Here is a 23,792-nt window from a genome sequence, read left to right as displayed (position 1 = left end):
TTTAACTTTGTCATATTATAATTTAGAATGTTTCATGTGTTTTTTTTATTAAATTTACCCTTTTGACTTAAACTATCATTAATATATAGTACTCTTATTTGGGGGATTCAAACTCTATACCTTCAAATGGAATCAGGTGTGTAATTTCCTTTATGATACTCTCGCTACCATTTAATCTAATACTCTTTTGAATCTCTAAGTTAAATGTTTCTTTTATTTATTCACATGCATATTGTTGTTCGTATTCTATGTTATAAAAACTATTATTATAACTCAATACGTGCATTCGCACGTACCAAAATAAGTGATAATAAATATTTTAAACATGTTAATGGAGTGCGCGATTCCTAATTATGGCCAAAATTATATGTTTACGTTCTCAAAGCTACGTAGAATAAAATTTCAATTCCCATGCACACGATCCTAATTTTTTTAAGGTTAAAAAGATTATGTCCAAAATTACAAACGCATGATCTTAACTTATCCCATCCATTTTTTATTTAAAAAAAAAAATTATCTCATCTACAAGCAACTGTCTCTAACAGTACCTTTCTTTATTTTTAGTTGCAATACCTTTTTCGGTGGAATACAAATTATTATGACATTTTACTTCTTTCACAACGTTGCTTGCCTTTAAATACACGACTCTTAACACAACGTGATAATATAAGATCAATGACTTTGGTCACATTTTTAACAGTACCAAAACTTTAATCAAACTTGAAAATATATGCCAATTATCGGATTAACTCCTAGGCCATAACGAAAACCGGATTTACAGTCAAAGTGTCTTGGCATAATTATTTACTTGCATTATCCTAAATAAAAATTCAGGGAAAATATAACTGAAATCAGGAAACTGAAAAATAAGCAACGAACCAGGAAATATTAAAAAAATAGCAAAACGGGAAACTATCCGTTTCTTGACCGAACGATTATTACAAAGTTGACTTCCCCATTCCAATTTATTACAAAAATAGAAGCTTTCCTAAAACGGTAGAATTATAAATTTAATTCAAAATATCAAATTTTAAAAACCCATACGTCACTTCCTTCCAAAATGTGTATCTCTAGATTAAAAATCCAATTTTTTTTTAACGCCGTGAAAAATTGAAGATTCTTCCTCGTAGTCTGCACCAATGTTACTATTTTTAATACATTCCCTTTAATATGGTAACTCCCAGCCTCCTAGGACATGATCAAAACCGGAAAAATAGTAATTTGAATAAAACATTTTACGTGCTTGGAAATTGACAAGTGGCAAATATCCAAAGCATTACTCATTTTTCTTGCCCTTTTTTTTTGGGGTAAAACATACGCAAAAATAAAAAAGTATTACTCTTATGTGGACACCAAGCAGGTAAGACTTTCCGCGGCTAATTGGATAATTCATGTCATTAGCCAAAAAAAAAAAAAAAGGGATAATTCTTGTTGCCCTTTTTGGTCGTAAAGTGTGGACCCCATCAACGAACCAACCAAATTTTAATTCCCAAAAATCTATTTAATCCACTTCGGATTGAGAAAAAACACACAAACTACACAATAGGAGAGAGAAAGAAAGAGAGAGAAAATGGATAGGGTGTTCTCAGTGGAGGAAATATCCGACCTGTTCTGGTCGCCGCCGCCGTCGACGTCGAAAGCAAACGACGAGTCGTCGAAGATGAATCGCAGCTCATCGGAATGGGCCTTTCAGAAGTTTCTCCAGGAGGCCTCTGTCTCCGAGGCCTCTCCTAGCCGACCGCCGCCGCCGCCGTCTTCTTCTGCGTCCGCCGGCGACGAAAACGATGTCGTGGAGATCAAGGTCAAGGAAAATTCAGAACTTCTGAGGAATCCGGCCTCCTTCAGCGGCCATGCCAATACTCCCGTCGACTCCGAGGATTACCAGGCCTTCCTCAAGAGCAAGCTCAATCTCGCATGCGCCGCTGTCGCTATGTCCCGAGTAAGTTTTCCTTTTTCCTTATCTTTTATTTCTTCATCTTAACGGTTTTCCAGTTTGTAGTATTTTTTGTCTCACGAAAAGTTCATTTTTTTTCTTAATTAGGTTTCAACGACAGGGAAATTTTACATCTAAAATATTTTTCTTCGACACTTTCAAGCATTACTTTTCTTAGTATCCAAACAGAGCATCAGGGTCCGTAGTTTCTATTTATTATTATTATTATTATTATTGTTATTATTATTGTTATTTTTTGCTAAGCAAGTCAGTTTTTTTTTTTTTAAACATAAATTCTCTCTCTGCGTTCAGTCTATTTTCTGTCTGTGTGCGTTTGAAATGGTGATAAAACTTGTTTGAATGTGATACGATCCATTCTGTATATATATATATATATATATATATATATATTGAAAAAAAAAAAACTTTTATCAACCTGTAAAATGTAATTGTATTGAGTCAATGGTAAAAGGAAAGGTGACACAACTTTGGTTGTGGACTTGTGGGCCTTGTACATTATTAGCAAAAGCTACTTTTGCCATAAAGGGTAATATTCTTGAAGCAAAAGGAGTATAACATAACTAGATGGAACATCACCAAGAATGACTGTAAATTATTGTAACTTCTCATATCCGGATTAACACTTTTCTAGCTATTTAAGAAAGAGTAATGTGTAGATGACATTTGGGTTTTAGTCACTCTGCCTATCTTTTTCTATAACTTTGCTTGAAATAAATCTTTGACGATCGTACTTTATTATTTTTTGTTCCTTTTCTTCTTTGTTAATAGGGATGTTTTGGCAAAATCCAAGATTCTGCTGCTTCGGCTGATTCTGGATCTCAGGCTTCCAACAGTTCACAATTGGGGACTCAATCTCCTTCTAAAGGTATGTCATGTGTGTCACTGTCAGCCTATTTACTAGATTTATAATGCTCATGCATTAATTGTATGTGTGCATCAGTGCATGGATAGATATTCAACATCATCCCAAAAGCTTAAGCTATTAGGAGGTTGGCCAACAATAGTTTTATACTTTAACACTCCCCCTCACGTGTGGGTTGGACAATGGGCAATCGTGTGGGTAAATTAATTGGAAAGCCCAGCACGTGAATATTTAAGCCCGAGATATATTAAAAACCCAACGCATGACAATTTTTAAATGGGGATAAATAGTGTAATTATGGGAGTTTGAACTCAGGACCTCCCGCTCTGATACCATGTTAGTTTACCAACCCATCCCAAAAGTTTAAGCTATTAGGAGGTAAACCAACAATAGTTTTATTCTTTAACAGGATGGGACCAAGTCTATGTCGTAAGGAATTGCATCAACATGAGTTTCCACACGGGCAGAACCAAAAAAAAAAGTCAGGGAGGGTGAGGCGTCTACCATAATTATTGAAAAAAATGGTCTGAGCTTATTATGACGTGAGGGAAACATAGAATTTCAGTGAGGCGAACTATAGATATCAAAATTCTAGCTGAGGCGGCTGCCTACCCTCAGCTTTACGTGGCACCGCCCCTGTTTCCCTAGGCACAGATTAGTGACCACTCAGTTTTTGATTTGATGATGCACTGGACAATTGTATTAGAATATCATTTTTTTTTCTTTTATCATTACCTATGTAGGAGCTGGGTATGATTTATCCGGGTCCCAAGACAAGGATGCTAATGGAACGCATGGTATTCCAGCCTTGCCCATCCATAAGAAATCTGTGGTTCCATTAAAGCAATCAACTAGTGGATCATCGAGAGAACTGTCTGAGGATGAGGAAGCTGAAGGAGAAACTGAAACGACCGAGAATATGGGCCCTGCTGACGCGAAACGTGTCAGACGGTAACTTCTATATCTGCAATTGTGATTGTTGTATCTTAACTTTTGGAGCTTGTCGATGCTGGATGTTGCTATCATGCTATTTCTTTGAGCCGTCATTTATGCTGTGTAATGTTATTCCAATGAAAATGTGCCTCAGATATCGTATTCCAAATACAATGGTTGAAATATGTCTAGCGAGTAATAATTTCTTTAAGACTAGGTAATAACTACCGAACAAGATAGTGGAAGGCCAACAATTTCCCAATAATAAAATTACAGCATATAAATAGATGACTATATTCTTGGAAACTACCCATCCAGCCCATGCATACTTCTAGTGTCAATCACAGTCAGAAAATCAATTGCCAAAACCGGGTGATTACGATACAAGGAGAGAAACAAGATACGAAGGCATATGGAATCAGGAAAGTTATGAATTTGAACAGTCTTCATGCATGGCTCATATATATTTATGTTGCAGAGATTAGTTAAATCAATCGTCTTTTTTTCTTTTTTCCCTCTTTTGGCATCACATAATTTGATTTCATTGCATCCCATTAATTCATTTGGTCTTTTGCAGAATGCTTTCCAACAGGGAGTCAGCTAGACGCTCGAGAAGAAGAAAGCAGGCCCATTTGACAGAACTTGAGACTCAGGTTCTTTCCATTCTCCCTTCTTGTTGCCCTCTAATGTTGCCGCATTGCTGCTTCTTTAATGATGTACTTTAAGCTGCTACTTTTTACAGGTTGCTCAGTTAAGAGTTGAAAACTCTTCTTTAGTAAACCGCCTAACTGATGTAAGCCAAAAGTACAATGAAGCGGCTGTTGACAACAGAGTTTTAAAAGCTGATGTTGAAACACTGAGAGCAAAGGTAAGCTATATATATATTGTCTATGGTCTAGAATTTTAGTGCCTGGTACGGCTTATTTAGGAGGCATTTTCATTTGTTAATAGGTTACTATTGTTTCCCCACACTAATAGACGTATATGAACATAAAGATTTGATATATTTTGATACATTTGCAGATCAAGATGGCGGAGGAGATGGTCAAAAGAATGACTGGATTGAACCACATGTTCAATCCAATGTCGGAGATATCCTCAATCAGCATGCCATCGTTCGACGGAAGCCCTTCTGACACCTCGACGGATGCTGCTGTGCCAGTCCAAGATGAGCCGAATCATCACTTTTATCAATCTAGTAAGCCTAACCCCGCACCTCCTCATGAAAAGAAAGCTAGCAATGATACAGCAGAAATCCCTTCGGTTGAAATTGTGCAACCAAACTCAACAGGAGGGAACAAAATGGGAAGAACAGGTTCGATGCAGCGAGTGGCTAGCTTGGAACATCTGCAGAAACGGTTTCGCAGTGGAGGAAATGCTTGCGCGCCAGAGCAGTAGTAACAGCTTGGAAAGGGCTTTTGGATTGCTGCATCTGGGGCAATACTGATGTATAGATTATCATTATTATGTAAAAAGGGAAAATTCTTCTATTCTTCAGCTTAAGACATTGTGGATTAATTTATTAGTTATTCTGGTACTTCTGATGGACAATTTGATTCATGGAAGTCATTGATATTTCAAAAAGAAACCATATACGTATAACAGGTAGCCATTTTCATTTATTAGTGAAAATATATAAATATAGATATAAATACGGGTGACGGTGAAAATTTGCTAACAAATAATTAATAAATTTTGAGATAAATTAATACGATTCACAATGATATAAGTACAGAATAATGAAGTTAAATGCATTAAAAATAAGAACACATGAAGATTTATAGTGGTTCACTCTTGATTTGAGAGCTACATCCACTTTGGGGAGGAGGAGAAAATTTCACTAATTTGAGAAGATATTACACGTTTTTTTCTCAGTGTGAGACTTAAGGGAATTTTTTGTTCATAATCTCCTATTTATAACTTAGGTCACCACCCATAAACCTTCCTTATTTAAATTTGAGATATTTTTCTTTATCTTTTAAGATAGTTTTAAAAAATAGAGATTACAATCAATTAGGTCTCGTTCAGTTCACAGATTTGAGTTTTCAATTCGAGTTGATATGTGATTTTATGTGAGACTTTTTTACTGTAACAGAAACAAAATTAGATGTAACTTTTTGTGAGAACTTTTAACTGTAGTAAAATTGAAATTAAAAACTCAAATTTATGAAATGGGCGATGACTATTTTAACCCTAAACTCAAGTTAAAACTCAAGTTTAAACTCAAATTTTATAAAAGAATATGAACTTAAATTTAAATTTTTTTAAAATTTCGGTACAAATGAACAAGCCTCCAGAGATTTTGGAGAAGAAAAGAAGAGTATTAACTTTGTCTGGACATAAATTAGAAAAACTACTTTATAATCGTTTTAACTTTTAGAAAACCAAATGGAGGAAAATTATTGTACAACATAGGATACAAAATAACTATGTTCTACCAAGCATTATGAAAAAAAAAAAACTTTTTTTTTATTTTCTTCACTTGGATTTTTGCATTCTTCTTCCTTTTCACTTTCAATCACTCTTACCAAATATGGTGTTCATTTATTTATTCGGCAGCACTGATCCTTCCCATTGTTGGTGATTTCTTGTTATTATTCTTTTTCACCACGTCAAGTGAAAGAAAGAAGTGGTTTTCCTTTAAAAAAAAAAAGAAAAAAAAAGGAAAGAAACAAGTAGATTAAAAAAAGAGAAAAAAAAAAAGAAAGAAGGAAGGAAGGAAATAAAGGAGCGGATCAAAATTATAGGTTAAGAGCATGTTTAGTTTATGGATTAGAACTATTTTTGATTTATGTGTATTTTTTATGAGAAAAAATACTGTAGCGAATTATGAACCATGATTCGAATCAGAGAACGAATCCTTTAACCAAACGGGCTCTAATAGTTTATGATGCGTGAAAAGAAAAAGCGTTAGTAGATGTAGTAATAAAAATTTTTAGCCGGAAAATATTTAGAAATGATAAATTTTATTCTTTCTTTTTTTGTGCATATATATAATAAAGTTCCTTTGAACCTTAACTAATGGATGTCATTTACCTTTGGCCTTCGTTAACTGAGATCTCGTTCATTTAACCGATTCGAGTTTTCAATTTTAAGTTTCTACAGTAAAAAGTTCTCAGAAAATATCACATCTAACTTTTTCTGCTACAGTGAAAAGCTCTCAGAAAATGTCACATCTCAACTCGAATCCGCGAAGTGAACGAGACCTGAATTTTTCAAATCCAATTTATATTGTATTTAATTGATGTATTCGTATTATAATTTAAATTATAATTTATAATTTATAATTTATTATAATATTTTTTTTTTATAAAAAACACATATAAATTAAAAATAATTTTTTTTTTCTCCTTTAACTATAGACTACTAGTTTTTTAACATTCCCTATTATTATTCAAAAAAAAAAAAGTTTCTTAACATTATTATGTGTTAACACACAAAAATCTTGTTAAATACTTTCCACGTGCGCTAAAAACAAAAGAAACTACCACATTGATGGTCAAACGCGAAGAGGGCCCACCATCATCCCTCAACTCCAGTGTTATCTAATCTTCCACGCACGAAATCCGACCAATTTCTGAAAACCCTAAAACACCAACCAAAAAAAAAGAACCAATCTTTGCAGAACGGCCATGGAGATCTCCTCAATAACTTTATCAGTCCCGAAACCTCCTTCTCTCCCTCTGTCATCGTCTCGCTCCAGGTTTGTCGCCGACAATGCCGCTAGCGCCGCTTTCTTGAACAGGAATAAGGCGAACACGGGGGCTCTGGTTTTGGGTCGAAGAAGGAGCGGATTCAGAGCTGAGCCGGCCAGGAAAGGCCTCACTTGCAACGCTTTGTTCGGTCTCGGCGTGCCGGAGCTCGTCGTCATCGCCGGAGTCGCCGCTTTGGTTTTCGGGCCCAAGAAGTTGCCGGAAGTTGGCCGGAGTATCGGGAAGACCGTCAAGAGCTTCCAACAGGTTAATTCACTTTCTCGATCTGTTTGGTTTCCGAGAAAATCGTCTGCTGATTTTGTGTATGTTGCTTAATTTTTGTCTTTGAGTGGTGCAAAGTAGCTATCTTGAACTTGACACTTTCTGTAAAAATTGGTACTTTTTTTCCGAGAAATAATTAGAATGTAAGTAAAAGGAAAGAGGCAAAGATAGGAACTCATTGAAGATTTTTACTTGAAAATGTATTTTTTAGCTGTATAATTTGGTCAATTAGGTGGAAATTGTGGAAATAAAATGAGGAAAAAATAGGATTTTGGTATGATGGATCAATAAGTGGAGCGATTCTGACTATTGATTAACCTGACTGGTTTTTGTTTTCTTAGCAAGAATAAGAAGTAAAAGGTAAAGTAGCCTTTGAAGTTTGATCTATACTTGGTCATTTCAGATATACCTCTACTTTATTTCCCACTTCTTCTGATGAATCAGTTTCCTTTAAGGTATCATATGGAGAATACGATGATGCAAACCTTCTTGTAATTTAATTTCAATTGGGCAAAGAGAGAGCTAGTGGCGGAAGTACTCATGCACTAAAACATGTTGGAAAGATATGAGATTGAAGGCTGTTATTTTCAACTTACCAAAGAGAGAAGCTATAGCTTTAAAATTCAGGGTTCGTTGAGGTTGAAGTTGATACTATAGAAGAAATTTATACTGGGATTAGTGTGTCCCACTACTTGGGCTCTTCTAGATTTGGTAGAACTTTAAGTTGGTGAAGTGGATGATTTACATTAAGGTGATGTATGCAGAATACGTGCTTGGAAAACTCACTCAATATATGACAAGAGAACATATTTGGCTCATTTGATTGCTTGTTGGCAAGTGGCAACTACTTGAGAAGCAACAACAAATCATTATTATATCTTCTATGGACTTCCTTCCATAAAACATGGTGAAGTCATCAACTTCCATATAGTGGCCAAGGCACCATTTTGACAAAAATTCATCTTATCTAATTGTGCACTATCAACCACTGAGATGAAGAATAAAAAACATATGTAGATGATTATACAATGTTCTTGCTTTTTGTCAACTGAATAAAAAGCAATGGTGCTCTTTTAACTATTTTCTACACCATTTGATGCTGGCTTGGCTTCTTTTCCTTCTCCTTACGAGAATAGTTTAATTGCCTGTAAATTTTTCAGGCCGCAAAGGAGTTTGAAACTGAGCTTAAGGCACCGCAGACGACGGCAGAAACCCTTGTGGACAAACCGGCGGCAACAATTGAAGAGGAGAAACAAGACGTTACGGTTCCAAGCTCAAAAGAAAGTGTATGAGATTGTTCTGTCATAAATCTATAGTATGAGATTGTACCACTAGTAACGTCACCTAATGCCTTATTTCATTTTTACAGACTAGTCAATAAAACCTTCTTGGTCTATATTTATGCCGGCTTCTCTTTGCAAAGTGATTTGAATGATAAAACAATGAGTAAATTTTTCATCCGAGAATTCAAATAAATAAAGTGAACTATAAGGATGGACCATTGATATATCTTATATGCTCAATCACAAACACGTTAAAAAAGAGAGAAAAAAAATTTCTTGTTTCGAGAAAATGAAAAAAGAATTCCACCTTTTTCATTGAGCAGAGTTAGTTATTAGGAGAATTATATGGTAGGGAATTAAATACCTTCACTAAGATACAGTTGTTAACAGTCTAATTTTTATTTTGTTTTGTTAAATTATCATACTTTTTTGAATCTTTTTATTTGTAAAATGACTGTGGAAATGATAAGGAACGATAACTTTTTAAAAGTCAGTAAAATTAAAGAAGTCATTTTTGTTAATTACTTTGTATGATAATCCCCCTAGCAAATTTCTCTTAAAGGGAAGTAGTTCTTAAAACCCAACGCAAACACAGACTAGGGAGGGCTGAGGATCATGCAAACGCATAAAAGATTGCAAGGGAAACCATTAAGGTCTCTTTCACTTATTTTAATTCGAACTGAGATAGCGACATTTTTTGAGAGTTTTTTATTGTAGTAAAAAAAATTAGATGTGATATTTTTTAAAAATTTTTTACTGTAAAAATTTAAAACTGAAAACTCGAATCGGTGAAATGAACAAATTAAAAAAAGAAAAAAAGAAAAAAGGTGTCTTTACGAGTTGGAAACCAGCTAGACGGGCTTAGTCAGCTGAGCGGGGCCTTACTTATTTTGAACTTTTTGAGTTGGGTTCCAGTTGGACTTTGGACTGCCAATATGAAAGCCATGTTCTCCCGTTGAAACCTGTAAACTTGTTGAGTCAGGCCTGACTAGTTTCTTAAATCAGCTTATGCGCCTCTATCCTTCCCCTCAGTTTTGTATGTTTAAGAAGTTTATTTATCAATCGAGCAACAGCAGAGTAGAAATTGCACCAGAAAAAAAAAAAAGATTAGAAGTTTTCAATTCCAAAAGCATATTCAAGCAGCGTCCAAAGATTGATTGCCAACTAAAAATTATTACATGGACCTCATACTATAAAATAAATAAGTTTATGTTACATTTAAGAAAGTCTTTACACCCTCAAAAAAAAAAAAAAAATTTTACATCATTGCTTGGAATATTTCTCTCTTTTGAGGTGTAGGCTCCAAATGCTCCTTTTTCTTTTTGTATTGATCATGAGTATTTTTTCTTTCAATTTTTATTTTCTAAGGACTAAAGTTCATGGGTATAGTTAGTAGCTATTTATTTATTGAATGCAAAGTGAGTAATTGAATGGGAGAGGAAAAGAAAATGGTAGAAAATTAAAGAAAAAGAAAAATTATTGGTATGTGTAATTTTCTTGCACCGAACATAACTCCCCATTTTCCGGCTAGAAACTAAAATCAGACAACCTTTAGTTGTCCAAAATGAGAGAAAAGATAAATGGAGACAAAACAAACAATTGATCAGGGTCGTATGCACAATCCACTACTGATTAACGGGTGGTGGGCCCTTTTTTCCTTTTATTTTTTATTTAAATAAAGACAGTGGACCCATTTATATTTAATTATTAGTGAGTTTTAAAAAAATAAACTATTAAAAAAATTTTAGCCATTAAATTTATATAAAAATTATTTATCTCTCTATTTTTTTAATTTAATATAATTTTAATTAAATTTAACGATCGAAAATTGACCTTATTAATAAATAAGTCTTATAAGAGAAACACTTTGAATATTATAGTACATTATGTTACTATAGCGTCCAAACTAAATTGACTCTCATGATCTTTCCGTGTAAACAATCACCACTAGATATAAAGCCTCGTCTTAGGTGGAATGATGATTATCAAAATCATCCCTCTTTCTAATTTTAGTACAACAGGCAAGGATATTTTTATTATTGGTAGGCATTGTTAGCCAAAGTTGGTGAAAGTATAGTAAATAAATAAATAAGGAGACGAACATAGAAGAACAAACAACAAAAGTACACACACATAAGAAACAAAAAGAAAGAATAACAATTGAATACATTTTTTTTTTTTTTTTTTTTTGTTATCTCCTCACACATCCGCCTTTGCGGAATTCTTTAACTTAAAACTTTGGCAACAAATGCTATCCGTGCATTTTGTAAGCAAAAAAAAGTTAACGCCCTTGAATTAGTTGGATCCTACTTGATCTAACTATTAGAAAACATTGGTCCCGTTTACTTCGCTGATTCAAGTTTAGAATTCGAGTTGAGATGTGACTTTATGTGAGAGTTTTTTACTGTAGCAAAAAAGTTAGATGTGATTGTTTGTGAGAGCTTTTTACTGTAGAAAAACTCGAATTCTAAACTCGAATCAGCGAAGTGAACGGGGCATAACTATTAGCTAAATTCAACTATCTATTGGTCATCTCCAGTAGCCAACTAAATCATACAAAATAAAATAAAAAAAAAAACCTTGCGATTCTATTCTTTTTTTCTTTTTCTATTTCTATGTGTTGTTTGAGAGTGTTAATGTTAGGAGAATTGTTTTAGCAGGATCATCATAGCAACTGTTGTGGCGGTTGGGTTAACATGTTAATAATATGCTTTATAATTATAAATAGTTATGTATGGTAATTTCACAATAAAAGTTTATTGTTAGTCTGTTACCTTAAAAAAATGAAAAAAAAATTATAATAATTCGTTTAGTTCGTCGATTTGAATTGAGACATAAAATATTTTATTGTAATAAAAAAATTAAATATGATTATTTTTAAGAGTTTTTACTGTAATAAAACTTAAATTTTGAATTTGAATAGATCAAACCCGTTCAGTTCGCTAATTTAAGTTTTTAATTCGAGTTAAGATGTGATGTTGTGTGACAAATTTTTACTGTAATAAAAAAATTAAATGTGATTATTTTTAAAAATATTTTACTATAATAAAATTTAAATTTTAAATTCGAATAACGGAAAATGAACGGATGTAAATCACGCCATATGAATAGCGCGTAAGAAAAGTAAAACCGGTGGCAGAATTCTAATGTATATATATTTTTTAAAAGAGAATGGAAAATCAGAACTTTCCCATTCCCCGTTGTCTTTTAAGCAGGGCAGAGACACCACTACTCTCGCAAGTCAGAGTTTCAGACACAGAAAAAAGCAAACCAAAAAAAAAAAGAAAAAGGAGAGAGAATTCAGCTACTGAAAAAGGAAAGCCAGAAAAGCAGGCATTCTCATACAGTTATACTTCTCTCAAACTCTCACAAAGAATCATCCTACTTTTTATTTTTTATTTTTTTAAAACTCTCTCGCCCATACTATTACTGAGAAACGAAACGAGACGAGACGAGTAAGAGTCTCGGAATCCCCACTTCCATTTTCGGGTCATCGGGCTCCGGATCTGCCACCCATTTCCCCAACACCTTTCTCTTCTCGTACTCCGAGAACTTCCCGAAGCAAAAAGGAAAAAGAAAAAAAAAAGAAAAGAACCCATTTCTCAAACATATATAGAAACAATTGACACTGCTCTTAACTGCGTGTAAGTGAAACTTGGTGAATTTTCGGATCGAGAAAGCATGGCGGGAAATCCGCCGGAGAGCAGTCTAGGCGACGATTTCTTCGAGCAGATCCTGGCGGTGCCGCAGTCCTACAACGGCGGCGGCGGCGGTTCAGGCGAGGTAGGGTCCATGCCGATGGTCCCACAGCTGGGCTCCGGTGGGTCCACCTCCGTCGTGTGCTGCGGCGGCGGCGGAGGAGGGTACAGAGGGGTGGGAATGGGGATGGGTATGCCTCTGGGGCTGAATTTGGAGCAGCAAGGGTTTATCAGGCATGACAGGTTCAGAGATGACCTTGAACCACCACCGGACAATAATAACACCACCAACACTAATGTTGTAAGTCGTTTTGGTTTTTCTCTTTGATTTGAGGTTGGTTCTTTCGTATTCAGGGTAGTACTGTCGTTTTTCCTCTTGTTATGAGAGTGAATTTTGTCGTTTGATAGATATATTGATGCATGTTGGATTTGCTCTCCATATTCTCATGAAATTTTCCATGTTGCTTTGCCGGAAAGCGCTAGAGGTAGAGAGAGAGAGAGAGAGAGAGCCAAAAACAAAAAAGAAAGAAAAAAGAGAGAAAAGAATTCGCATCATGTCAGCTTTTAGTGAGAAGCAATTCGAAACCCCAAAATTCCTCTCTTTTTCTCATTTGTTTTTGAGGAACTTGGAATGGAATCTCCGTTTTGTTTTTTTAATTTATTTTAAATTTTCTGTCTCTTCCCGGGTGGGTAAGTAAAATATTGAGTTCTTGAAAGCTTTCAACTTGGTAGCTGTTGGCTAAGAAGGGCATGTCCGTAAAATGTGATGCAATATGAAGGGTAATTTGGTCTTTTTGTTTTTTTTTCAGGAGAGAGATTCGTTGCAGATGGGAAATTTGTTCCCTGCGTTTGGACATTTGCAAAACCAGTCACTCCGGCTACCGCCTCCGCAACTTCATCAGGTCAGCCTAATTTTTGATGTTGACAAATTTGCCCTCAAGTTCTACTATCAAGGATCAAAACAAACTTTTTAATGCGTAATTATGTTGCTAATTATCTTTTCATTTACGTGGAATGATCCAAAAGAATTATCCTTTTCAATAAAGTTGCACGCTTTCTCTCGTCTTCGTCTTTGTGTTTGTTTTTCTTTTTCGTGGAACTAAAAAAAAAAAAAATCCCCTTTATAGAAGTATTGATGCAGTAGAAAATTTTGAAAAAGCAACAAATTATTGATGTTTAGAAAAAGGTTCATCTTTTCATTTGACCATTGTTAATTTTTTAAAATGACTATTATTCGTCTCTGTGCATGTCTATTTGTTTATTAAGCGTCTAAAAGCAAATAAAAAAGAAGAAGAAAAAGTGAGACAAGAAAAGTGGTCTTAAATTATTAAAAAAAAGAGAGAGAATTTATTTTTAAAGTGCATGAGTCTTTATTTTTATTATTTATTTTTAATAAATATTTTTTATTAGTGTAATAATTTAATTAAAAAAGTTATAAATTAAAAATAAATAATAAAAATTTTAATTTATGTATTTTTAAAAAGTATGTCAAGATTAATTTAAAGGGGCGCAATTACAATTTGATAATTTGTTAAATATTATTCAAGAGCTTCGTTTTCATTTTAAAAAAAAAAGAAAAGAAAAAGAGCAGCTGGTTTCACTTTCGCACGCGCTTAGTGGGGCTCGTGGAAAGCGTTTCTCTTGAAATTGAAGGCTTTCCGTACACGTGCGAGCTCTCAAAAGTCGAAACGTGCAAGTCTTTAGGGACCATTTGGTCCTTTTCAGTTTCCTTTATTATGGTGATCTTTGTCAAGTTTAATTTAAATCGTGTCACCACGCGCTCTACTTCGTCACAGGCGCGTGTTTTGCACGTGCTTTGCTTGAGGCCTTTTGGATTAAAATTCATTTGGCTTGGATAAAATTTGACTTGGTCATAATGAGCGTATATATATGTCACCACCATTGAGCGGATTTTCCTTTTGGTTGACGCAGATTTGTTTTATTTATTTATTAATTAATTTTTGGGTTCATATAATAATTGCTTGATTAATTTTTCCAACTTCATCTGATTACTCAAAGAAGTTTAAACTTATTGCTAAATTGGTTGGAGTGCTGAGGCCAATTTGTTTCCAACATTGGTTTTTTCTTTTTGTGGTTGGTATTTCAATTAATGAGGATCTTTCCTTGTCTGTAATGATGCTCGTCTTGACTGGTTGTTTTCCTAAATTTAGTTTATCATCTCATAACACGCTAAAAGATGCTGGGATATCACGCAACTGAATGTCAAGGTTTAGTTTTCGTGCCGTAAGCTGGCGCAAAATGTGTTGTTTGCCTTTGTTTCTTGGTTGCAAGATTAATGTGATAGGGCTTCTTTTGTGCTAGGAAAAAAGTAGGAGAGAGATGCTAAATGACCCATTAGACGGTCTTCCACCACCAAGGTCTGTCGGGATTACTTAGTGAATGTCCAAACTGAATTTTAGCACTGAAATGACTTTGAGTCATAATTGGACAAAATGGTAGGTTGGGAATAAAGTACTTTAATACCTCATCTTTATCGTGATCCTTTAGCGAAGCGATTGGTTTTTGTGCTTTCCCTTGTCTGGATCTCAGTTTTGTGGCCACAGCTTCCATGAATCTGATAGATGCTAGGTTCCAAGGGAGACCAGTGTTTTCCTAATAGGATTTAGACGTTTATTAAAACGACTTTCTATTGGGTGGTCAGACTATATTGCATCATCTCTTGTTAGCCTCAAAATATTATCAACTTTACACGCAGGGTCAAAAGTCTAATATATAAAACTCAACCTTTCTATCATTGGGTTCAGTTCCTTTAACCATTTTTTAATTGCCTTCTACATTTGAAATGGATTGCTGAAATCATTTGTTGTATAATATTTGTATTTGAGTAATTTGTTTTGTTTTTTTTTAATTGTTTTCTTATAGTTTATTGCGTTCTGTGCATGAATTGACATCGTTCGCTTAATTCTGAAGCAGCCGTTTCATGTTCAACCCCCAGCTGCACCGGTTGCTGCTTTACCTCAACCACAAGCTATTCGCCCGAGGGTGCGAGCAAGACGAGGGCAGGCAACGGACCCCCACAGTATTGCTGAGCGGGTAAATTAGATTCTTATTTCTATTCTAATAGAATTTATAAGATTGATAAAAACTTTTTATTGTTATGGAAAAAATATGGCATTTTATTGATCACGCAAATTCAGAGAAATGCAACAATATTACCAGGGGAGATGTTATTTCATTTTCCTGCAATAGATTTGGAAACTTTACAGCAGTGACATGCATATATTCTAAAGTTAATCTATTTGCTGAGAAGATTTTTTTTCCCCTTGTCCTGTACCTGCAATAATTATAATAGAATTTCAAAATAAAATACTTGAATGCTTTTCATTCTTCCATTATTGTTTGTGCTTTTATAACAGTGTTTCTTTGTTTCTTATGGTTTCAGTTACGTCGGGAAAGAATCGCAGAAAGAATGAAGGCTTTGCAGGAACTGGTTCCCAGCTGTAACAAGGTTTGTGTCTTTAAAGTTTTTTTGGTTGTCAATTCCATCGTCTGTTATCGTTGAATATTCAGTGTTTTGAATTGTAATTATTAATGTTGGCATTATGTTTTGCTGAAATATTGTGCAGACAGATAGGGCTGCTATGCTTGATGAAATTGTAGATTATGTGAAGTTTCTAAGGCTACAAGTAAAGGTACGAATGCCGAACATCCAAATAGTTGTATGATCTAGAAAAGATTCGTTGTGCTTCCCACGCTATCAGATTTCTTCTCAGATAAGTTAAGCTCGAAACTGTCCGAAGGATCTCTATATTCAAAACTGCTGTTATTTTGATGTGCTCTCTCTGAAAAAGTCGTATTTTTTGCAAAAATGTGATGGATTTATTAGCATCATATTATTAAAAAAAGAAAAAAGAAAAAAAAAAAACTTGCTCCAAATGCCTACCAGTTGCGTGGTAATTTTTCTTGCAAACTCTGTTGTAGAATGTCATTATTATGGGGAGGGTCCCAGCCATGTTGAATTTCCAATACACCATCTAAAGCTTTATTTTATTCGTAGTAGTTATGATGTTGAACTCGAAATGACTTTGTCTAGGAATCTCCAATAAACAATGGAGTAATGATTGAATATGAGAACCATTAACTGTATACTTCAACAAATCGCTTTGTTATTGGTTGAATAAACTCGTCATCAAATTTGTTAATTTTGTTCGTCTTATGAACCAGGTTTTAAGCATGAGCAGACTGGGTGGAGCTGGGGCAGTAGCTCAGCTTGTGGCTGATGTACCTCTATCATCGGTTGAGGTACTATAATTTCTAATACATAACACATGTTTCTTTTTTTTTTTATAAAAAAAAAAAAAGAAAAGTCTTAAAAGTAAGATTAAATGTCCAAACTCAATAATCTTACGTTCTTACACAAGAAAGCTTTTTATACATAGAGAAATGCATTAGTGAGAGATTATTGAGATGTTAGGTCGATTTTTTTTAGTGTTAATACAGTGAGTTAACAAAGTCTAACAAAGTCAATTAGAATTAGGTCATGATCATTGATGGTGAACTTCCTCACACTTCTTAGGGTATTTGGTTCTTGAAGCATATTCTTTCATTGATAAAATATTCTTATCTTGATTCAAGCTATAACTTTTTTTGTTTGTTTTTAATTATCATTATGCTATGAAAGGGAGAGGGAATTGAAGGAGGAAACAGTCAAGCTGCTTGGGAGAAGTGGTCAACCGACGGCACAGAGCAACAAGTAGCCAAGCTGATGGAAGAAGACATCGGAGCTGCCATGCAGTTCCTTCAGTCCAAGGCACTATGCATCATGCCCATATCACTTGCCACGGCTATTTTTAGGACGCACCAACCAGACGCACCGAATCTTGTGAAGCCCGAATCAAACAGCTCCTCGTAGGGTCCCAGCAGAAAGATGAAGTTGCACATGCCCCAGTTCCCACGAGTGACTTCCACACTCCTGGGGTCCATGAATCCTGTGATTCGTCCATTTTCACTGATGACATTGGGCATTTGGTCCTCTAGTTTCTAACTCATACCAATGAGAGACAATCAAGTCAATGAAGCTGTTCATTGTTTTGTCAGTTTTGTCAAAACAGGGGGACTTTTTTTTCATGACTAGGAAGAAAAAATAACCAAAGGGCATGTGATATTTTTTTTACCTTGGTCAAGCATGTGGGAAGGTTTTGCTTGCTTTTGTCAAAAGGCCATTTGATTGTCTTCTTCTAGTATGAGTGGTGGGGTTTAGTGGTGGATGACCAAAATATTGGTGGTGGGAGCTCTTTTGTTTTTTTTTTCCTTCTTTTTGTTTTTTGTTTTTCCCTTAACTTGGATAATGGGGTACCGGGGCAATTAAAAAGGGCTAGATGGGTATGTGTAACGTATTATGTATTTGGAGAAAAACTTTTAGTGCGAGTTGAAAATAGATAATGCGTCGGTTGTCTCATAAAGCTATTTTGGAAGCTTCTGGTTTTCTTTATTATGTTTTGTATTTGTACTAATCTTATTTGAATTTGTTGTTTATTGAAAAGTGAACTAGGCCTTTCGTTTCAAATCTGCTGAATGATTATGGAAGAGAAAGCTATTGGGTGAGAGAAAGAAAGTAGAAAACGATGTTTAGCAAAAAAAAGATTTAGATGGTAGCATTTTTACTTGTTTCTATCCACGAGAGAAAGGGATGATAAAGTCGGAATTAACAAATTAAAAAGGTTGACATTATTTATGGTTTCCTCAAATTCCAAGGAATATAAACTAATAAGATCTTTTATTGGTGCTTAGTTTAAAAATAAATGAATCATAAAGTAACAAAAAAACTTAAATTTCATATACTCTCGAAGTAAGAACATATTGAGTTACAACTGTACGAGAAGATACAAGATTTGTTCTTTTGAGTGAAAAACTAAAAAAAAAGCAACTCGAGTTACAACTTTATTTGAGTTCATGTTCTTTTAAGTTTAAACTCGAGTTCAAGTTTTCCCTTCAACTCGAGTTCAGAAACTCGAACTCAAATTAATGAACAATATTTTTTCTATTCTTAAAAAAACTATAACTTTTTCGTTTTAATTCTGATTGAGATGATTTTTTTTTCTATGCGTTGACAACGAAAAGACGAATAAAACTTGACCCATATACCCTATTAAAATTTTTCATCAGCATTGAGTTTTTATTAAAATACTATCTAAATACAAATTCAAGTTTTGACTCACTCAAAAAGATTTTTATCTCAAACCATAACTCAAATATACACAACCAAACACAAACTCAAGTTACATGTTCAACTCAAGTTATAACTCAAATTCAACTCAAGAATTATACTCAAGTTAAACTCCAAAAGAACAAGCCCGCAATCTTTAAAAAACAATTAAATCCTTCAAGACGAGAAAATTATTCAAGAAACATGAGTTGAAGTTGTAACTTGAGTGTGACTTGAGTGTAGTTTTTGAGTTGAATTTGAGTTATAACTTGAGTTGAAGTTGTAACTTGAATAAAGTTGAATAAAGTTAGAAATTAAAAGAACGTGAACTTAAATAAAGTTGTAACTTAAATTTAAATTTTTTCTGAGTTCTGTTGCAAAATAACAACTCAAAAACTACCTTTCTAACGATAAAAAGGAGGAAAAACTTTAAGAAAAACGGCATTTAGAGAACATAAACGTTTTTTGTTTTTGTTTTTGTTTCTTTTTTTTTTGACAACATCTATTCAAAAACGATAATTTTTAAGAGAACGACACCATCCTGAAAAACCACATTTCAAGAACGACATCATATTGAAAAATGATTAACCACAAATTTGTTAAAAACGACATCGTCTTCCTAAACATCAAAAAACATTCATACATCTCAGGAAAGGAGCATGAACTTAAAAGTTTGAAAGCCACACGGCCAGAAAATAAAAAAAAACGGCAACATCTTAATAAACGACAATGTCCAAGAAACGACAATTACTGCAAGACTATGAAACAACATGATATTTCTAAACGACAGGACAACATTTTGAAACGACAATGTCACATCACGTTGAAAACGACGTATCATCTCGGAAAACGACAATGACGACAAAACCTGAGAAAACAACATCATGGACAAAGGTAAATATGCTTACAAACATCTGAAGATTACGATACAATAAGAAAGCGCGAAACTGCGGAAGCCGAGTTGAAATGCAATAAAACATCCAACTTGTTTGTTTCAGAAGAATATTTATGCCGTCTTCTTCATTTTCTCCGAATCTCTTTTATGGGAAACCTTAAAGCAATCAATTGATAAAACATCAGCGGTTTTTCGGACTTGGGCACAAAAGATTGGTCTTGTTTTACTTTTGCGGATGATTTTCCGGGTATTCTCTAGAACTTCTTCTACGTACCACCATAACATTCGTCTTCTGAGTTCATCATCAACCAAAAGCAAAAGCAAGATCTTGTGGGACCCAACTGTGTCACTCGACCTCAATCACCAAACTCTCGTTTTGCTCGAGAAATGCAGTTCCAGAAATCATTTCAAACAGATTCTGGCCCTGATGATGAGACTTGGGCTCACTGGGCAGACATTTCCAATGAGCAGGCTTCTCTTTTTCTCAGCAATCTCACATCGCGACAACTTAGACATGGCGATCCTCCTTTTCAATCATTATACCCCTTATCCCAATCTATATATCTATAACACCATGATTTCAGCCTTGTCTTTTTCCAAAAGAAGATCGTTTTCTTTGTACAATTCCATGCTGAATTCTGGTATATGCCCAGATAAACACACCCTCCTTTACCTACTTCAAGCCTCACAATATGTCTCAGAAGTGAAGCAAATACATGGGCATGCCATTGTGACAGGTTTTTTCTCATATGGGTACTTGAAAAATTCACTCATCAAAATGTACTTGGGAAAAGGGTCAAGAAGACTTGCTCACCAGGTGTTCTGCGAAATGTCAACACCGGATGTCGTCTCGTTTAATATCATGATTGTTGGTCATGCCAAGGAGGGGCTTTGCTCTGAGGCCATCAAACTGTTTCATGAAATGACGGGATTCGGTCTTAAAGCGGATGAGTTTACGATGTTAGGACTTTTAGTGTGTTGTGGAGTATTAAGAGATGTGAAACTGGGGAAGTCTGTTCATGCATGGACGGAGAGGAGGAAGATTAGTAGTTCTGTTCATGCATGGACAGAGAGGAGGATGATTAGTAGTTCTTCTTTAAACTTGATCTTGGGTAATGCTCTTCTTGACATGTATGTGAAGTGCAAAGAACTTGATACGGCCTTGAGGGTTTTTAATTCGTTATTGGAGAAGGATATTTTTTCATGGAACACAATCATTGCAGGGTGTGCCAAGGCTGGGGAAATGGAACTTGGTTTATCATTTTTCAATGAAATGCCTAGGAAAGATCTTGTTTCATGGAACTCATTTATTGCTGGCTTTTCTGAGAAGGGTGATTATAAGATGGTTATGAGTCTGTTTAATGCCATGGTCGCGGAGAATGTTAGGCCCGATAACATCACGATGATATGTTTGGTCTCTGCTGTTGCCGAAATTGGAGCGCTGGACCAAGGGAAGTGTATACATGGCTTGATTCTTAAAATGCAAATGAAAGTGGACGCATTTTTGGGTTCAGCGTTAATAGACATGTACTGCAAGTGTGGCAGTGTTGAAAGTGCTTTCTTGGTTTTCCAACAACCAACGAAGAAGGATGTCACCGTATGGACAACAATGATCATGGGATACGCGTTACATGGTTATGGCAACAAAGCCCTGGATCTGTTTTTCGAGATGCAGAGATTTGTAATGCCCAATGATGTTACTTTTGTTGCTGTTCTCACAGCTTGTTCTCATTGTGGTTTTGTGGATGAAGGGCTTAATCTATTTTACGGCATGAAAGAAAAATTCAGTATTGAACCAGGAGTTGAGCACTATGGCTGTTTGGTGGATCTTTTGGGTCGATCGGGTAGGTTGGCGGAGGCCAAAGACGTGATTGAGAAGATGCCAATAGAACCGAGTCGATCCATCTGGGGAGCAATGCTTAGTGCTTGTAGAGCACATGGAAACATGGAACTTGCGGAGATAGCGTCAAAAAAGCTGCTCAAGCTAGAGCCTGAGAAAGAAGGTGGATATGTCTTGTTATCCAATATATACGCTTCCTGTGAGAAGTGGAAGCAATCAGATATGACTAGGGAAGTCATGGACTGCAAGGGAGTGAAGAAGACTGCGGGTTGCAGTAGTGTCATCGTCGATGGACTTGTTCATAATTTTACGGCTGCAGATTCGCGTCATCCAAGATGGCTAGACATCTTTTCTGTTCTCCATTGTCTAAATGGTGAAGTGAAGCTGGATAATGATTTCCCGTTAGACATGCCAATATTCATGGACCCTTGTTGACTCCTTTTGAACCTTGAATGGACCAGCAACTGTTACCTACTGCTGCTACCGGTGGGTTCTGTCCCAAGTGAGGAGAGCCAATAGTGCCAGGAAATCAAGTTTCGAAAAGGAATTGCTAGCTTTGTCGAAGATCATAATTTCTCACTAACATTACTCTTTCTATCACTCTCTTTATTATTATGTGCATTCAATATGACATATTATTATTTAAACATGAAATGAGATAGTATATTTTATATGTCAAACAGTAAATACAGAAAGTGATAGAAAAAATGATGACATTTCTCTGTCAATTTACGCTGCATAACGCTTTTGTCAAGAGATGAAATTTCACAATTCTTTTTTTGATTACCCGCATAAAGCACTATCTTATTCTAATTTGGACAAGAGTGTTAGATTCATAGGAGTTAAAAGCTCATTCTTGTGAAAGATTTTGTACTTACTCCTGGATCTGGAGTTGGTGTCTAAATTGTGTACTAAACTACCAAGATCGAGTTGTCTCTGTGATCTGGATTTTTTTTAAAGGATTATTTTCATAATTGTCCCTTCAAATTACGTACTTTGTTTTAAAATATTTTTTAATTTTTTAAAACGATTCAAAACACTTCTCAATATGTAAAAAATAGATTAATGGGTTGTTTGGTTGAGAGATTTGTACCCCGATTTAAATCATGGTTTATTGTTCGCTACAGTATTTTCTCTCACAAAAAATACACGTAAATCAAAAATAGTTTCAATCTTATGATTCTAATCCATAAACCAAACGTCTCCTAAATTGTCATTTTTGTCTATTTTTGTCTATAAACATAACATGACGTAGCATATTATTAAAAATTTATAAATAATATTTTAACACTTAAGCCCTGTTATTAATAAAAGTATAATTCGCCTTAATATACAATCACACAAAAAATCAAATAAAATTTTAAAACAAAACTAATCAGATTAATCAAAAAACAAACACGCAACACAAGTCTGAAGAACATCTTCGATACCCAGCTCCTACCTGCAAACGGGTCAAACTTTATTGGTGGCTAATAACTATATTTTTAATATAAATCAAAAGCTTTCCAAAAAAAAAAAAAGAGTTAATGGTTGTGTTTGGAGTTGTTTTTATTTTTATTTTTAATAATTTTTGAGAAAAAAATGAAAATAAGAGAGAAATAATATTTGACACAATTAAAGATAAAAAACAGAAATGAAAATAATTTTTTAATTTAATATAAAATGAGAGAAATTTTTTTTCATTTTTTGTTTATGTTTTTTTTCTTTCGAGTAGAGAGAGACATTAATAAATTTTTTTTATATTAAAAATAATCTTTTAATAAAATTATCAAACACATTTTTTAAAATAATTTTTATCTAAAATTAAAAATATTTTTTATTTTTTTATATAAAAAAATAAAATTATTTTAAAATGAATCGGAAACGCACTCAATACGAGTAAAAAGCAAAAAGAGAGATTTAAGTCATGCACAGGCCCTAAATCTACCTTTTACACTCTTTCAAAACTTCAAAAAGCAATCAATGGAGTTAAAACAGGTGGTCATTCTCGTAATAGAAAAAAGAAGAAAACAACAAAAGAAAATCATCAACCAAACGCAATATCTAAGAATCGCACTTCAAAATTTCAAATCAATTTGTAACCATAGATTGACATTCCTTCCTAAAATCAGTTTTCATAAATTTAAACACAAATTGTATGATCTGGGTTGCGAGGGGGCGCAAAGGGGAAGGTGCGAGTTGGACTGC

At 34.5% G+C, this 23,792-nt stretch overlaps 4 protein-coding genes across 5 annotated transcripts; all 4 read left to right on the top strand.

Moving 5' to 3' along the window:
* The first annotated feature begins 1,544 nt into the window (after positions 1–1,544).
* On the top strand, positions 1,545–5,347 carry LOC112092685 (light-inducible protein CPRF2). The gene is made up of 6 exons (XM_024169420.1): positions 1,545–1,939; positions 2,723–2,819; positions 3,560–3,767; positions 4,327–4,402; positions 4,492–4,617; positions 4,773–5,347. Exons 1-6 carry the CDS (start codon positions 1,571–1,573, stop codon positions 5,145–5,147), a joined length of 1,251 nt encoding a protein of 416 aa, XP_024025188.1. The 5' UTR covers positions 1,545–1,570; the 3' UTR covers positions 5,148–5,347.
* A 1,936-nt stretch (positions 5,348–7,283) lies between these two features.
* Positions 7,284–9,119, top strand: LOC112092688 (sec-independent protein translocase protein TATA, chloroplastic). The gene is made up of 2 exons (XM_024169431.1): positions 7,284–7,708; positions 8,884–9,119. Exons 1-2 carry the CDS (start codon positions 7,382–7,384, stop codon positions 9,013–9,015), a joined length of 459 nt encoding a protein of 152 aa, XP_024025199.1. The 5' UTR covers positions 7,284–7,381; the 3' UTR covers positions 9,016–9,119.
* A 3,085-nt stretch (positions 9,120–12,204) lies between these two features.
* On the top strand, positions 12,205–18,231 carry LOC112092680 (transcription factor UNE12-like). 2 transcript variants are annotated; one of them, XM_024169398.1, is made up of 7 exons: positions 12,205–13,005; positions 13,514–13,606; positions 15,639–15,758; positions 16,108–16,173; positions 16,292–16,357; positions 16,890–16,967; positions 17,347–18,231. In XM_024169398.1, exons 1-7 carry the CDS (start codon positions 12,688–12,690, stop codon positions 17,575–17,577), a joined length of 972 nt encoding a protein of 323 aa, XP_024025166.1. In that variant the 5' UTR covers positions 12,205–12,687; the 3' UTR covers positions 17,578–18,231. The 2 variants fall into 2 exon arrangements, with proteins under 2 accessions (XP_024025166.1, XP_024025165.1); XM_024169397.1 differs by having other exon boundaries at positions 15,636–15,758.
* Positions 18,232–19,894: 1,663 nt separating this feature from the next.
* On the top strand, positions 19,895–22,175 carry LOC112092690 (pentatricopeptide repeat-containing protein At3g04750, mitochondrial). The gene has a single exon (XM_024169434.1). The coding sequence runs from the start codon at positions 20,001–20,003 to the stop codon at positions 22,038–22,040; it is 2,040 nt and encodes a 679-aa protein (XP_024025202.1). The 5' UTR covers positions 19,895–20,000; the 3' UTR covers positions 22,041–22,175.
* Positions 22,176–23,792: the final 1,617 nt, after the last annotated feature.

Source organism: Morus notabilis, unplaced genomic scaffold (genome assembly GCF_000414095.1).
Source record: "Morus notabilis unplaced genomic scaffold, ASM41409v2 Scaffold205, whole genome shotgun sequence".
In the NCBI taxonomy this organism is placed as follows: domain Eukaryota; kingdom Viridiplantae; phylum Streptophyta; class Magnoliopsida; order Rosales; family Moraceae; genus Morus; species Morus notabilis.
Note: the sequence above shows the minus strand (reverse complement) of the source record. Positions and strands in the feature narration are given on the sequence as shown.

What these genes read in the sequence shown, in the direction of transcription:
- LOC112092690 (XM_024169434.1), top strand. Translation starts at nt 20,001, where the DNA reads ATGATTTTCCGGGTATTCTCTAGAACTTCTTCTACGTACCACCATAAC.
- LOC112092680 (XM_024169397.1), top strand. Translation starts at nt 12,688, where the DNA reads ATGGCGGGAAATCCGCCGGAGAGCAGTCTAGGCGACGATTTCTTCGAG. An exon ending in CGCCTCCGCAACTTCATCAG is followed by an intron (nt 13,607 to 15,635) that starts GTCAGCCTAATT and finishes TTAATTCTGAAG; the next exon opens with CAGCCGTTTCATGTTCAACC. An exon ending in CCCACAGTATTGCTGAGCGG is followed by an intron (nt 15,759 to 16,107) that starts GTAAATTAGATT and finishes TTATGGTTTCAG; the next exon opens with TTACGTCGGGAAAGAATCGC.
- LOC112092685 (XM_024169420.1), top strand. Translation starts at nt 1,571, where the DNA reads ATGGATAGGGTGTTCTCAGTGGAGGAAATATCCGACCTGTTCTGGTCG. An exon ending in GACTCAATCTCCTTCTAAAG is followed by an intron (nt 2,820 to 3,559) that starts GTATGTCATGTG and finishes TTACCTATGTAG; the next exon opens with GAGCTGGGTATGATTTATCC. An exon ending in TTGAAACACTGAGAGCAAAG is followed by an intron (nt 4,618 to 4,772) that starts GTAAGCTATATA and finishes ATACATTTGCAG; the next exon opens with ATCAAGATGGCGGAGGAGAT.
- LOC112092688 (XM_024169431.1), top strand. Translation starts at nt 7,382, where the DNA reads ATGGAGATCTCCTCAATAACTTTATCAGTCCCGAAACCTCCTTCTCTC. An exon ending in CCGTCAAGAGCTTCCAACAG is followed by an intron (nt 7,709 to 8,883) that starts GTTAATTCACTT and finishes TAAATTTTTCAG; the next exon opens with GCCGCAAAGGAGTTTGAAAC.